This window comes from Vespa mandarinia, chromosome 5, assembly GCF_050613455.1.
Source record: "Vespa mandarinia isolate Hongniang chromosome 5, ASM5061345v1, whole genome shotgun sequence".
Classification (NCBI taxonomy): domain Eukaryota; kingdom Metazoa; phylum Arthropoda; class Insecta; order Hymenoptera; family Vespidae; genus Vespa; species Vespa mandarinia.
Genome location: NC_140814.1, coordinates 4600767 through 4615401, shown reverse-complemented (window position 1 = coordinate 4615401; position 14635 = coordinate 4600767). Strand labels below are relative to the sequence as shown.

Sequence of the window (14635 nt, the reverse complement as noted above, 5' to 3'; positions counted from 1 at the left end):
TAATTTGAAAGTTTTAATTTAGTTTGAAGAATAAATATTTAATATAATTTTTTGATTTTAACAAAAATAAAAAAACTAACTTTTTGCCTAATATTACTTCGAAGATTAATATATATATATATATATATATAAAAAAATGTATATAATCGTAAACAATCTTTATTTTTACATTAATCATGGAAGAAGTTTATTATACAAAAGTCGAGTCCTCTCGTACACTACTTTCTTATTGCACGAGCAAGCTTAGATTTAAATGATTCATTTTATCAGAGCACAATTTTTTTTGTCCCCGAAATTAATCGGAAGATCGAAGATGCATTTGGCTTAGAAAATATTTTCCTCCATGAAAATTATATTATAGCTATCACTGTAAAACAGCAGCATTTGCAGCTATACTTGGATTGTTTACAACTTCTCCTAAACTTTCAAGCAATTCCTTCCTATAATCATCAAAGTCTCCGTCAATTTCATTAATTTGTTGATTTTCTATTACATACAAGCAACATTCAGTATCTCTGATAAGACGTTCATCGTGCGATACGATGATAACGCCTCCTTTGTATTCATTTATTGCATCGGCAAGTGCGTCAATGGATTCTATATCCAAATTATTTGTAGGTTCATCAAGAATGACAACATCAGGTGCATTGAGACACAATTCTGCAAGTGCTACACGTGCTTTTTGTCCACCTGATAAATCTTTCATCTTAATTGTATGTGCGTGAGAACTAAGTCCAAATGTACCAAGTTGTTTCCTAGCCTTTTCATATGGTAAATCAAATAAACGCATAAGATATTCTGATGGAGTTTCCTCAGCCGTAAGATGTTCTCCAGAATGTTGATCAAATCTACCTATTCTCTATTAAAAAAGAATTGAGATGTTATAATTTAGCCATATAAATATTTTTCATTTTAAACTTACCAATCGATGATTTCTTATAAGCTCTCCTTTATGCGGAGACAATTCTCCAATTAATAATTTTAAAAATGTAGATTTACCAACACCATTTGGACCTACTATAGCTATTCTAGAACTTAGATCTATACCAAAATCAACGTCAATAAATAATGATTTTTGTCCTTCATATGCAAATGTTACATCTAAAATAAAATAATGTATATTAGATTTATGTAAATGAAAATATTATCAATATTATTTACATACTGTGAAGACCAAGAATTGGTGGCTGTAATGGAGGTGGATCAGGAAAACTAAATTTAACAATATATTCTCTGGGCCTCTGCAATAATTCTTGTGGACCAGTATCTTCCTCTTGCTTTTGCATTTTTGTTCTATTCTTTTCCTGTTTTCGAGTAAGCACTTCTTTTTGTTTTTTCTCGGCTTGTTTCTTACTTTGACCAGAAGCTTTAAGATCTTTAAGGCGTTTTTCTTGTTTTTCATAAGCTTTAATCATTTCTTTTCTCTTTTGTTCATACATCTTTTTGAACATACTATAATTTCCCTTATAATAATATAATTTTTGTTGATCTAAATGAATTATATCTGTACACACATTGTCTAAAAAGCTTTGATCATGGGATACAATAAGTAATGTTTTCTTCCATGCTTGTAGATAATTATCTAACCAAATAACAGCATTCAAATCTAAATGATTTGTTGGTTCATCAAGTAACAACAAAGTAGGTTCTACAAACAATGCTCTTGCTAAAGAAACTCGCATACGCCATCCACCAGAAAAATTTTTGGTGGCACGGTCCTGCATAGCACGACTAAAACCTAAACCAGCTAAAATTCTTCTAGCACGTGGTTCTGCAGAATCAGCACCAATGGCTTTTAATTCTTCATATACCTTTAAAATATATCAGCATGTGTTATGCTACTAATAAACATATAATAAGATAATGAATAAAATAAATTACTACCTCTTGCAACCGTTCTTGAACTGTATTATCTCCTTGTTCAATTAATTCTTCTAGTTTTTTACATTCCATTTGTAATTCTTTACATTTTATATCTGCATTCAATACAACTTCTACTGCTGGAGTATCATCAGCTATAACTTCTTGTTCACAATATAATACATCTATATTAGGAGGAATAGAAAAGGCTCTTTTTGCAATATGCCGAAGCAAAGTAGTCTTTCCATGTCTACAAAAATATTTACATAATTTATAATACTTTTTAAAGGCTGACACACACTAAAATTAAATATGATAACTTACATACCCATTTGGTCCTACTAAGCCATATCGTCTACCTTGAGCTATTAACAAACTGGCATTGGTAAATAATTCTTTTCCTTTTGCAGCAATACTAAAATTCTCAACTTTTATATCTACTGCATTTTCTAATTGCTGATTACCACGTTGTTGCGTTTGACTTTGTGAAACCGTAAAATTTGATTCTAGTTCACTATGACCCTGGCCACCAGGCTTCGTTAACATTTCCATTGTTTTTTCATATTCTTGTTGTTTTTTTAATTTCTTTTTTTCTTTATGCGTTAATTTTTTACCCGTTTCCTCGATTTCCATGTTCGAAAGCTTCTTGGTAACATCGAATTCCTTATCGGCCTTTGACATGCTGATCGACTTGCACGCACCGCGTGGATTTAACCTTACTTTTCCGTCCTACTTTTTACGGCAATGCAATAAAGTTAGCAGAAAGGCCATAGCGCCATCTAACATCTAAAAATATATGTCAGGATATTAGAAAAAAAAATAAAAATGCAACTGATCCAATTGAAATCTAATGAACTTATTTTTATTCAAATATATGTCAATGCATATCTCGAATTGCATTACTGCGATTATCGTTATAATGGGATATTGCGATTTTCATCTCGTTACGTTCTTATAGAAACGTAATGCAATAATTTTTAGCATTAATTATCAAGTTTATTATTAGAATTTTAAAATTAATGTATTTGAATAATGTCTGACTTTGTGGATGCAATAAAGAGACCACTTTCTATACCTCCACGTTTTGTAGCTTATTTAGAAAAGCATAGAATATATGAACTTTTTCAAGTAATTAATTAAATTAATTTATTTATTTATTTGCGCTTTAATTAAAAATTAGTTATATTTTACTGAAGCATGTTATAGGAACTTTCTAAACAATTAATAATTGATCAACCAAATGATCATATTCTTTATATGAAGCAATGTTTAGAACATGCAATAAGAAAACGTGATATTCCAAGAATTATTCTTTTAGCACCACCAGATTTTGGTGAGAAATAATTTGGTAATTATATATAAAAAAATAATATTAACTATTCAGTGAATTGTATTTATAGACAAAATGGCCTTAGCGAACTTTTTTCAAAAAGAACTAGGACTTCAACCGATTACCTTGAAAGATCTTCGTGAAAACGTAATTACAAAGAAGGTAAAAAAGCTATTGTTAAAGAATAATTTTTTCTAAATAATTTTTTCTCTATAATTCTAACCTAATTTAGAACGTATGTTTATGTAACGAATCTGAATCTCTGGCAATGAATATGAGGAAATTATTAAAAACGGGAACTTTACACAATTCTGGTTGGATTTTAGTTGGTATATGCAATTGTTAAGATTAATTTTTAAATATTAATAAAAAATAAATGTATATAGAGTGAAATAAGTTTTTTTTACGTAGATGTGCCTAGAACGAAACAAGAAGCTCGAGCTTTTCAACGGCTTGGCATAATACCCACACATATTTTTCAAATCATAATGTCAAATGATTTAGGTGAAGTATAATATTCGTATTTATTTATCTTACTTGCCTTTAATAATCGACTTTTTTTTCTTTCTTTCTTTTTGTTTTTTTTTTACTTCTTTTTTTGTTTTTTTTTAGTTGAAAAGAAAATTTCCGAAAAGACCATTTCTAATTACCATTTTATCAATAATGATATGCACAATAATATTAACAACGTGGAAATGCAAAAGTATAAAAAGAATCTTCGTGGACTACGGGAAGCTTATGCCAATTGTTTAATTGTAAATTATTACGTTTTAAAAAATAATATAAATTCTTATTAATACTTCACGTTTAGGAGATCGAAATCGGTATTAGATCGATCGAAGAATTAGGAAGAGATTGTATAGCATTAACGAAAATAAAAAAACATTCTGGAGCACCTTCTCTTTTTCGAATTGTTCTAATTGGTTCTCGAGGTTCAGGATGTCGTACTTTAGCCAAGTATCTTGCAAAAAGATTCGATCTCATACACGGTACATTATTTATAATAATCGATAAGTGTAACTTGTAAATAACTTGTGTTTAACTTTGAAAAACAATTATTAATTTTATAGTGGACTTTAATTACATTATAAAACAAGTACGTCTACAAGAAACACCTATAGGTGAAGTATTACGATCATTTGAACATAGATGGGGAGAAAAACCAAAGCCTGAAATAAAAATACAAATAATTGACGTAAACAATTGTTTACTATATTTAAGTAACTATAGGATAGGTCAAAAGTCCTTAGATAAATTAAAAATATCTAGATGATTTTAAAAATCAATTATACATTTTCGAAACATTTTAAACTTATTTCTTGCTTAAATTATAAAACTTTAAGTCTACCTTGTTAAATTACAATCTAAAGAGTATGAGTAAAGAGTAATTAATTTTTAAAATCATATAAAAATTTGTTGATCTAGCTAGGAACTTTTGATTTACCCTGTACACTATTAAATTCTTTTCGCTCTTATATGTTCAATCTAGAACTACATAAATAAACCTGAATGTTTAAATAGAGGATGGGTTTTAACGAGTTATCCAATTACTGTGGAAGATTTTAAACACTTGGATATGATCGATACACCCCCAAATAAGTATAAAAATATAATAGTCCAATTCTTGAATAACGTCATTTCCTTGAATAACACTTAGAATCTTTTCAGGGTAATTTTTGTCGAAGTTAATGCAGACATACGTAAAGAGAGACTTTTAAATCGCCGATACAATGTAATCACTGGAAGTAAACATAATATTACTTCGAACGATAACAGCAAAAATTCTGACTTAGGCGTACACCCTGACGATTATATTAATGTCGTCACAAAAGAAGTAAGAATAAATGCAATAAGAGCATATCTTCATATTTCTAAACTATTATTGCAAGAAATTGTTTTGTGAATTTAGATATCTCAATACGATGATAACGTATTAGAAATGTTGAAATATGCCGGTGAATCTGCTTTTATAATCGATGGAAATGCCGATGAAAGATCAGTTAGAGAAAGCGTAGAGGGTTGTTTGATGCAATCAAAGATATATAGTGAACCTAGACAACCAAGGCAAACACCAGTGATTGATCCATATGACGTAGAATATAATCCGGAAGATGAATTTGATATAAGTATTTTTGATACGATAATGCCACCTGAATTTAAATATACTTTTATATAAATTATATCTTTTTTCTATTATTCAACTATAATAATAAAATTAACACAAAGAGAGAGAAAGAGAGAGATAGAAAGAGAAAGAGAGAAATAGAGAGAGAAAGAAATTAAATTTACAAGAAAATAACTTTTTGTTTTTAATTTTGACGATACATCAGTATATACGACTACCCTTCGATGATATCATAAATCAATTCCTATACATACTCTCAATACATGTACAAAGAGGGTGCAGAGAAGAAGAGCACCTTCTTTGGTGATTCTACTACCCTGGCAAGCGAAGCATCCCGTTTTCGTAACGTCACTCAATGTTATATATATAGAGATAACCTTCATAGTTGAAGGAAATCGGAACGATAGTCTGTTTTCCTGTGATATTTTCTTTCGATTGAAAGACAAAAGTAGTTTAGGATTAGACTTGAATTTTAATCTCTCTCTTTCTCTCTCTCTACATATATATATATACATATATATATCACAAAGCAATGTATTATTTTCTTTTTTTTTTCTGAAAATAATTTGACCAACTATTTTCTCACAAGATTATGCAAATTTATTTTTGCATTATTAAATAATTTTCATTATTATTCATACTTAACATTATTTTTCAACTGACTTATTAAAATTATTTTATAAAGTATAATTTTGAAACATCTAGAAAACAACTCTATTTACAAATTCATATGTACAAATAAAAATCTAACTATTATTATTTTTGCATTGATATCAGAATACAATGTTCATGAATTTTCAAAGTATAAGAATAAAACTGTTACACTGGGTAAATAATGTGCATTTGAATTAAATGAGATAATTAAATAAAGCTGGTAAGCTTTCTCGTATTTAATTGCCTCAAACGCGAGGCATATTTCTATATCAAGAACTCATAGAGCCCTGCTGGTTATTCTGCTGCAAAACCTGCTCGAAGGGATGTAATCCTAACAAATGCGCCCTCTGAACATTAGGATCACCGTTATAAAACTTGCCATTTTACCGAATGGAATAATGTGTTCAAGTAATTAGGAAAACATCAAAACGAAGAATATCCTTACATGGATAATACTCATCCTAACGAAAACTCAACCTACTCGAACACACCTTGAAAGCAACAACATATGGTGTACATAGGTGACATGAATCAAACTCGAAACTAACACGTAGAGAATCTATCCAAGATGTCAGGATACTAGCACTATTCAGAAGGCTACAGTTTCTCTATCATCTTACTATAGTACTATCACTTCTAATGCATATCTCTATAAATTAGATTCAGAGCTTACTGATACTTAGAAATAACGTTCGATATAAATCTAAAAATATTTTAATGATATCATAAAGCTAATGAGAGCAAACAAATTGGATTACAAGATTCACAATTATCGAATAAAATATATTAATTAAAAGACTCGTTATAAGCTTTTTGATAGTACAATATACTAAGTTATATAAGATTTCTAAAGTTATCAAAGGACTTCAAAAGCCATAGCAAACGTAGATATCAGGATATAATAAGGCGAATGGATCGATAGTGAAAATGTATCCTTGATCTTAAATACGCATCCTGCTAACGCTGCGCGCCTATCCCTAACAAATGTCACGAGTATACATTTTCAGAGAAAAAACATTTTTTATAATTATCATATAAATAGAAAAAATAGAACATTATTTAATGTATATCGCCCAGCCATTAAGCTTGTATAAATCAGCGACAAATATTTCTTATAGATGATCAGGATAAATAGATTACCGATTCATTTATTGAATATTCATGCAATAAAAAAAAAAAAAAAAAAAGAAAGCAAAAAAGAGAAAACCCATTGATGTGTTTTCTATACATTCAATTTCCTATAACCTTACACTTTATTCTACGCTCTAGAACAAATTTATATCCCAGAAATATTCGGTGTACCAGGATACCATAAGGAGAGATATTTTTTAACGTAATAGAGAACTAAAAATACTCTCGTCGTATGGAAAATATTCTATAGATCAGGACCTCATGTAGGGAAAAACTCGCCCCTGTGACATATAACATCTTTCCACGCGATTATCTTGATTTTCTTCGTATCCTTCCCTTCGTGCTCGTCAATGTCCTGTCATTCGTCAAGAGAGTGGCGCCAGAAGCATTTGCAACACCAGGGAGCTATAACTCAGAAATGTAACCTGGAGGAACTCTCCTCGGTTTTGTATCCTTCGTACTCTGAAAACACCCCTGGCGTTTTCGCGACGACAGGGTAACAGGATTTCCAGATGATTTATGGTTACTACTGGCACACACCTGAAATGTATTCAATCCTGTCACTTTTAGAACGATCGAGGTGTTTCCTGAATTTCTCCTTAAAATAAAGATTAAGATATTCTACTTGGAAGATTGAACGTTAAAAATAAAGAATTGTTAACAAGTTTCACGAAAAGATATAAGGAAAAAAAAAAATAAAGATAAATCAAGTGCGATTAATCCTCTGTTATGTAGATCGTCAGACTTTTTTATCCCATATATCTCGAAATATTCTAAGTTATTTAAAATACTGATCACTTAAAGAAACCATCGAATGATTTGATTTTATTGTATTGAACACTATCGACATGGTTTCGTCTTCTGTACATCTTAATTCTAGTCACGAATCACAGGCGATCATAAAGTGGAGCATATATCCTCCCGAAAAAAATTCCCGATATTCGTTTGGCTAACGAAAGGTTCGATTGGTGGTCGTGCGTATACTGCAACAAACATATATACAAAGCCAGTTATTTTTCTTTTTTCCCTTGTCGTTCAATACTCCATTTCATTTTCCTGTACAACCAAGCTTCCAAGTATATATCTCAATATTTTCTACAACAAATAAACATTTGATTTCTATATACTATATATACGATATATGTACATTTAAAATATTTAATTACGAATGTATATTTATAATCTAAGAGTATTAATTATTTAATAATTTTTTTGTTTACGATTATGTATTCTTCTTTGTAATAACAATAAAAGAAATATTTTTATCTCTCATTTTTATCAGTCTCATAAATTATGTTCATCGTTTGACAAAAGATATAAATTTAGAATAATTTAATTAACAACTAAGTGATAACATGATTTATCATATTGAACTTCAAAGTACAGACTTTTTTTTCAATCAGGGTATCAAGCATCAGATGGAGGAGATCCTGTTTTCATTATTTATCGAGCTTGTAAATGAATACAGTAAGAATTGATGTATCCAGGCATAAAGTTTGTACAAATCCTATTGGATAAAATCTAAAGAGAAAAGATTTTTTCATTCTTTTTTCTTCAATATTTTTTCAATAATTAATTTATTACTTCAAATGCGTTAGAACAATGCAAAAAATTCGTATAAATATATATATATATATATTTAAATATACATACATGTTTCATTTTACGTCTTAGTTTGCAATAGCAAGTGTTAAGAGAGAATCAACATCTTTCACGCGCTTAGGGTATCGTTTGCATTATTGCTCGGAGAAACAATGCTTCCACGTCGACGTTACTGCATCCTTGCCTCTTAAAACCCGGCAGCCTCTGGGCGTTTAAGTCCTCAAACCGTTCTAATTGAGGTTCCTCCTCGTTACCGCGAAAGAGTTACCGGAAACAATGGCTGAAACAATGAGAAGACAATTGCACGTAGCATACAACTTCTCTAACAAAAGGGCGACTCGTCTTTCCCTTCCCTTCCTCTTACCTATCTCATTCTTTCCCTTCCACCTCGTTTCTCTCACTTTATTTCCTTCTCGATTTTTTCGCTTTCATTGTTATGCCGACACTGTAGAGTAAACTAGGGGTCGCGAAAATGAAACAACAAGCAAACCGGATGCAAAAGAATAGTGCTCGTGGATGGAAGAGTAGTAGTAGCAATAGTAGTATTAGTAGTAGAATAACTTGCAGTAGTCAATATCAGCGCTTGATTCGACGAGTTTCAACATTCATGTGTGTGTGTGTGTGTATGTGTATGTTATATGTTGGAAAATTATAAAACGAATCATATTTATCCCTTTCAATGGATGGTTTGTGTTCTACGAAAGATGAAGGAATAATAAATACGACGCAGGAAAATTCCAAATCTTCAAACTAATATTGGTAGATAGATAGTTTTGCGTTAAAATCGATGCCAAGTAGAGAATCAGGCTCAATGGAATTGCTTAAAAGGGAAAACGTAGCTTCCCAAAGAAGCTCGTACTTAATTCTGCGAAAAGGGCCGTAAGAATGAAGAGAAATGAAAAAATCGCGGCCGTCTATCGCTGAGGTCGAATGTTTTCTCGGTGAAGGAAAAAAAAGAGAGAGAGAGAGAAAGAGAGAGAGGAGAAGAAGAAAATATAGCCGAAGCTGTCTCAGCCGAGGCAGCACCCGCGTCTCATTTTGCTCGAGTGCTCTCGCGAACAGGGAAACATTTCAATTAATTACTGCGTAATTAAAATATGAAAAAGTAGTCATTATCCCGCGTTTCCGCGTCGGTTATCCAACAACTTTGGCTTTCAACTCTCTCCACTCATATCGTCCATTCGAAAGAATCGTTCCTCCTTCCTCTCCTTCGTCGTAGTTTTCCGTATCCTCGCAATAGCCCGTCTCCGTCCCTCCTCACTCTTTTTCTCTCTCTCTCTCTCTCTCTCGGTTTCCTCCTCCTCTCTCTGTAGTTGCGATTTCCACCTTTCGCCGTCTTTCTCCTCCTCCTCAATATCAACCCTCGTTTTTCATTTCTCTCTGACACAGATAATACAAATAGGATGTGCGCGTGTCTGTGCAACGCGAGAGTCGCACCCTCGTCAGAGGCATTAATTATGCACGTGTCAGATAATTCCGGAGTACCTGCCAGTCGGTAAGCAGCGTAGACGGGCGTCATGTGTACGCGGATGCAGAAATAAACATTTTCAGGTGCGTCCTCTCTCACACGCTTGACCCGTCACCGACATCGCGTCAATTTTTTCAGACCGCTGTAAAAACGAATGAGACTATATCTCCTATACGGATATTATTTATTTGTGCATACGTTGATTCTATATTCTTACAAGATATGTAGAAATGATATTATAATTTTACATTACGAACATAAATATCTCTCAAAGAAATAAATTCATTCATTTTTCGTTATGTAAAGAAGATCATTCGATGTTTGTAATGATAACGAATGATATCATCTATTAGAAAGCAAATTCGATTATGATATCCTATCAACGAATCTATTCGAGTGTCTATCGACAAGAAGGTGAATCTTAATTCATCGTGTTTAGTTGATTCGGGGGAAAGCGACGCTTGAGGGGATCATCATTCCTTCCTGCCTCCATCTACCAACGGCATATAGACCGGATGGAGGCATGAAATTCTCCTCACCCCTCTTCTCCTTCAAACGTCGCTAACTTTTCAATCTCGGTCGAATAATTCGTCGGAAAGCCCCGCGGTTACCTCGGCAACGATCTGGCCTCTCATTGGCCGTTTCACTTCTCCGTTTCTCTCCCTCTATCTCTGTTCTCTCTCTCTCTCTCTCTTTCTCTCTCTCTTTCCCTCTCTTCCTCTTTCTCTCTCCATCACTCTAACCTCCCTCCAACTTTTCATCCCTCCAACAGAAGCGGTAGCAGCAGGGTTCCCCTTTCAGCTTACCTAGCCTTTACTCTTCGTATTCTCCTTACCACGAGCATCACCCCTCCCTCCTCCGCGCACTTAGCCCCGTGGTTAACTTCAATGAGCGGATAACAAGCCACCCCTCAACTACGCCTTGTAATATTCACTCGTATAAATGGACTCGCGGCTTTGTCAAATCAACTGTCGTTTGTAAACAAGTAATCCTCTCGACTTTGGCGACACTGCGCTACGACACATCCCTCGTCTTTGCTTTCCTGGGACGATTATCCTTCTGGACTGGGATCTTTGATCAACCTTGAAACCGAAAGAGAGGAACTTTGATCTATTCGTCGTCAGTGAAAAAGTTTCTGGGTCGTGTCAAAGATCGAAATCCGTTAAACCTATAAAACAATCCAATCACTAGTCGTTTACATAAATAAAACTAGATAATTGGACGAATGACGTCTATTAATAGATCTCTAACGTGATTAATTTCATCAAAATGTTTTTTCGTTCGATCCATTGGGAAACGAGAAATTCTCATCTAATTTTGTAACAAGAATGCGTCTATTCTCGTGGAATCTCGTTAACGAGAATACAAGAGCCCTTTTCTTATCGAGGGACTCTACACCATCTCATAGTGTCCCGAGCATTACCGTAACATAAACGAGCCAATCAAGCAGCTTTGTGATAGCAATCGTCCCTTGATTACCCGACTCTTAGATCCAAAGCAGGGATATGATTACATCGGATAATCGTTTCCCTCGTAGAGATTCCGGTGATAACACGTACATTTTATCTGTTATATTTATTCTGCAAAATAATATGAATCATTGGTTAACTGATCGAGGTAATTATAATTATATTGAAATTGTTACTTCATTGTGAAAATGTTATAACATACATATCCTAACGAAATCGTATCTGAACGAACTTTGAAAAATCCAGAAAAATATTTGACTACCATAAAGTCGCAATATTTCGTTGAGCGATAAACGTACAAGTGCGATGATCAAATCCAACGAAATGGTAGCATTTGCCATGGAAACACGCGTGTCGAAACTCGAAAGTGGTCATGGGGGTAAGAGGGCCTCGTACGAAGTCCTGAAGAGTCCGCAGTTATAGGAGACGAACGAACAGGGCCGCCTTTCACTCGTAATTGGAACCGCGGGAGTCTGACCAACGTCCGTGTTCAAGCACTCTTTTTCCCATAACCACCATTCTTCGAGAGTGTCTCCGCTTCCCTGTAAAGAAAGAAGCACAATAGGCAACATACTTAGTCGATTCGTTTGAAACGTCCCAGATATTTTTTATTTAGTTTCCTACACATAAAAAATACTCGTTCAGAAAAGCATAACATATTTTCAATAACAAGTCAATGACACTTTCACCATATCAAAGATTTTTGTTAATTATTTTTTTTTTCTTTATTTCTAAATCTCTCTTAGCACAATGATATTAGAACAACAAGTTATCAACTCACCTATTATAAGAAAAGAACACACTATGTGAATCGTAACTCGGTAGACTGCATTCATCAAGTGGATTCGTACTCTTAGCAATAAATTGACGGGATCGTAATTATTTTCTTTTTCAAAACTCATGAATAATAATAATAATAATAATAACAAATAATAATAATAATAATAATAGTAATAATAATAATAATAATAATAATAATGATAATAATAAAAAGAAGAAGTCCCTACCCTTTGACGTCTTAAGGACGTTACATCGCGTTGTTAACCGGAGACATTGGATAAGCAAAGGATAAAAGAGAGCCGTTCATAAACGTGGTAAAACAGTGAAAAGGAAAAAAATTCAAATGAATACCGGTATATAAGAGAAAAGGTAAGGGGCGCATATATGCGCCTTTTTTTCCTCAGTTAATTCGTGGATTTGTAGAAATGGATTGAACAGACACCCCGGTAACTTTTTTCCTCGCTCATTTTTCAAGGAATATCGTATGCCTCGAATAATATCACGTTAGTTTGTTAAAATAAAAATTACATTAATATCAAGCCTGCTGTAATAGTCACAGTGTAGAAATAATATTGCATCAATGAAATTATCTGTAAAAAAGAAAATCGTTAGTATACACAAATTGTGTTTGAGTAATGTAAAATCAAAACAATAAATAAATTGTCAAGTTTAATTAAAGGAATTCTTAAAAGACGATTATAACTTTTCTACTATGTAATGTTTTTTTTTTTTTTTTTTTTTATAAAACGCAAAACAATATTGTAACGTAGAGAAATTAGAGACAATGTTTAAGAGCAAAAACTTTACGAACCTCTTGAATCACGAAAGAAAAATGCAAGTCGAAGAACGTGCACATGCATATTTAGAGCTCGGAGGGTCATGTTCATTACTACTACACAACACTATACATTACAACCATCCACAAAATATTCGTATCCGCAGTTATATTCATACGCACGGTCGCACGTCAATGGATTTCATATTTGCCGTGATTGTTAACGGCTTCGAAGTTCTTTGCCTCGCAATTTGATCCCTGCTCTCTGCCCATCACTGTTCTAAATCGTTCCACCGTGATCTTCTTCACTGTTTTTTTTATCTGTATTTACCAATTCGTGGCAACGATCGCCACGATCGGCATTGTTATTATTGAATCATTGATTTTTACAAATGTTTCTACTTTAGGCATTATAACATATAAAAAAGATTTTAAATTTACAACTATAAAATATTACAATAATATAAAAAGTTAATATAGATGAATATCTATGAAATAAGTTATTCTATAACATCTGTCATAACTGATCCAATAAAATGATAAAACGAATAGAATGTCTTTTAATTCGAAAATGATAATATTTAATATTATTTATGTACTTAATATCTTAACACTATTATTTCTCATCAAAGATTATTAATAAGAATGTGTCTCATGATCTATACTTAAGAGAATTTTCTAGCTAAACTTGCAAGTATTACATAATTCTTCAACTAGATGGCGCTAAACGATACTGTACATTATAAGTATATAAGCTTTCTCGCAAGTGTTATTTATCGAGTAGATTTCTATATATTACTCTTCTTGAAATGCTCTGTTGTACTTGCTTCGGCAGTACATATACTAAAATTGGAACGATACAGAGAAGATTAGCATGGCCCCTGCGCAAGGATGACACGCAAAATCGTGAAGCGTTCCACATTTTTTGTCAAAATAAACTAAAAATTCTAATAGTCATTTTTTTCCCCCCACGATGGCGATCTTCTATGAAACATTAATTTTGCAATTTTAATTTTGTTCAATTTACAATATTAATGTCAATTTATTCATTTACAAAGAGAATACTGCAAATTATATTAGAATAAAGATGAAGAAAATTGTCGCGATAACGATCATCCGACAAAAGGGATGATGATTCGAAGCCAATTCTAATACAACGTACCCTCTTTTCTTACTACCATCAATTTAGCTTCGTTCGGATCACGACAGATGCGATAATAAAACGAGTTTCACATACACGTATCTTCCCCTCGCAGAACATCCAATTTAAGGGTGCGATACTGTATTAGGTGCCATTAGATGACCTGATTCAACAGAGATATATATTGGTATTGATTCTGTAGATTAAAAATTTACAAAAAATTAAATATTATTCCTTTGAAAAACACTATCATTGATTATTTATTTTAATGAAAATAATATCCCACATTAATTCAATAAT

The 14635-nt window shown here is 32.5% G+C and overlaps 2 protein-coding genes and 1 non-coding gene across 4 annotated transcripts; 2 read left to right on the top strand and 1 right to left on the bottom strand.

Annotated features, from left to right (window-relative positions):
• Positions 1-143: 143 nt before the first annotated feature.
• On the bottom strand, positions 144-2676 carry LOC118441989 (ATP-binding cassette sub-family F member 1). Of its 2 annotated transcripts, none has more exons than XM_035867119.2 (5): positions 2189-2676; positions 1885-2110; positions 1166-1811; positions 923-1101; positions 144-859 (listed from the first exon to the last, which is right to left on the bottom strand). In XM_035867119.2, the coding sequence occupies exons 1-5, from the start codon at positions 2539-2541 to the stop codon at positions 365-367; spliced, it is 1899 nt and encodes a 632-aa protein (XP_035723012.1). In that variant the 5' UTR covers positions 2542-2676; the 3' UTR covers positions 144-364. The 2 variants fall into 2 exon arrangements, with proteins under 2 accessions (XP_035723012.1, XP_085513588.1); XM_085657462.1 differs by having other exon boundaries at positions 2185-2319.
• A 98-nt stretch (positions 2677-2774) lies between these two features.
• Positions 2775-5366, top strand: LOC118441991 (adenylate kinase 8). Its single transcript, XM_085657463.1, has 11 exons — positions 2775-2988; positions 3067-3193; positions 3261-3352; positions 3423-3519; positions 3602-3699; positions 3811-3945; positions 4002-4179; positions 4261-4385; positions 4680-4789; positions 4859-5024; positions 5100-5366. Exons 1-11 carry the CDS (start codon positions 2893-2895, stop codon positions 5364-5366), a joined length of 1491 nt encoding a protein of 496 aa, XP_085513589.1. The 5' UTR covers positions 2775-2892.
• An 8647-nt stretch (positions 5367-14013) lies between these two features.
• LOC118441994 (U6 spliceosomal RNA) lies at positions 14014-14120 on the top strand. The gene has a single exon (XR_004838284.1). It is a non-coding gene; the product is annotated as a U6 spliceosomal RNA (small nuclear RNA).
• The last annotated feature ends 515 nt before the right edge of the window (positions 14121-14635 follow it).

Coding starts and splice junctions, on each gene's coding strand:
- LOC118441989 (XM_035867119.2), bottom strand. CDS start 2,541: ATGTCAAAGGCCGATAAGGAATTCGATGTTACCAAGAAGCTTTCGAAC. Junction 1,812..1,884: donor TTCAAGAACGGTTGCAAGAG/GTAGTAATTTAT, acceptor TATATTTTAAAG/GTATATGAAGAATTAAAAGC. Junction 1,102..1,165: donor ACCAATTCTTGGTCTTCACA/GTATGTAAATAA, acceptor ATTTTATTTTAG/ATGTAACATTTGCATATGAA.
- LOC118441991 (XM_085657463.1), top strand. CDS start 2,893: ATGTCTGACTTTGTGGATGCAATAAAGAGACCACTTTCTATACCTCCA. Junction 3,700..3,810: donor TGTCAAATGATTTAGGTGAA/GTATAATATTCG, acceptor TTAGTTGAAAAG/AAAATTTCCGAAAAGACCAT. Junction 4,386..4,679: donor TAAAAATACAAATAATTGAC/GTAAACAATTGT, acceptor TGTTCAATCTAG/AACTACATAAATAAACCTGA.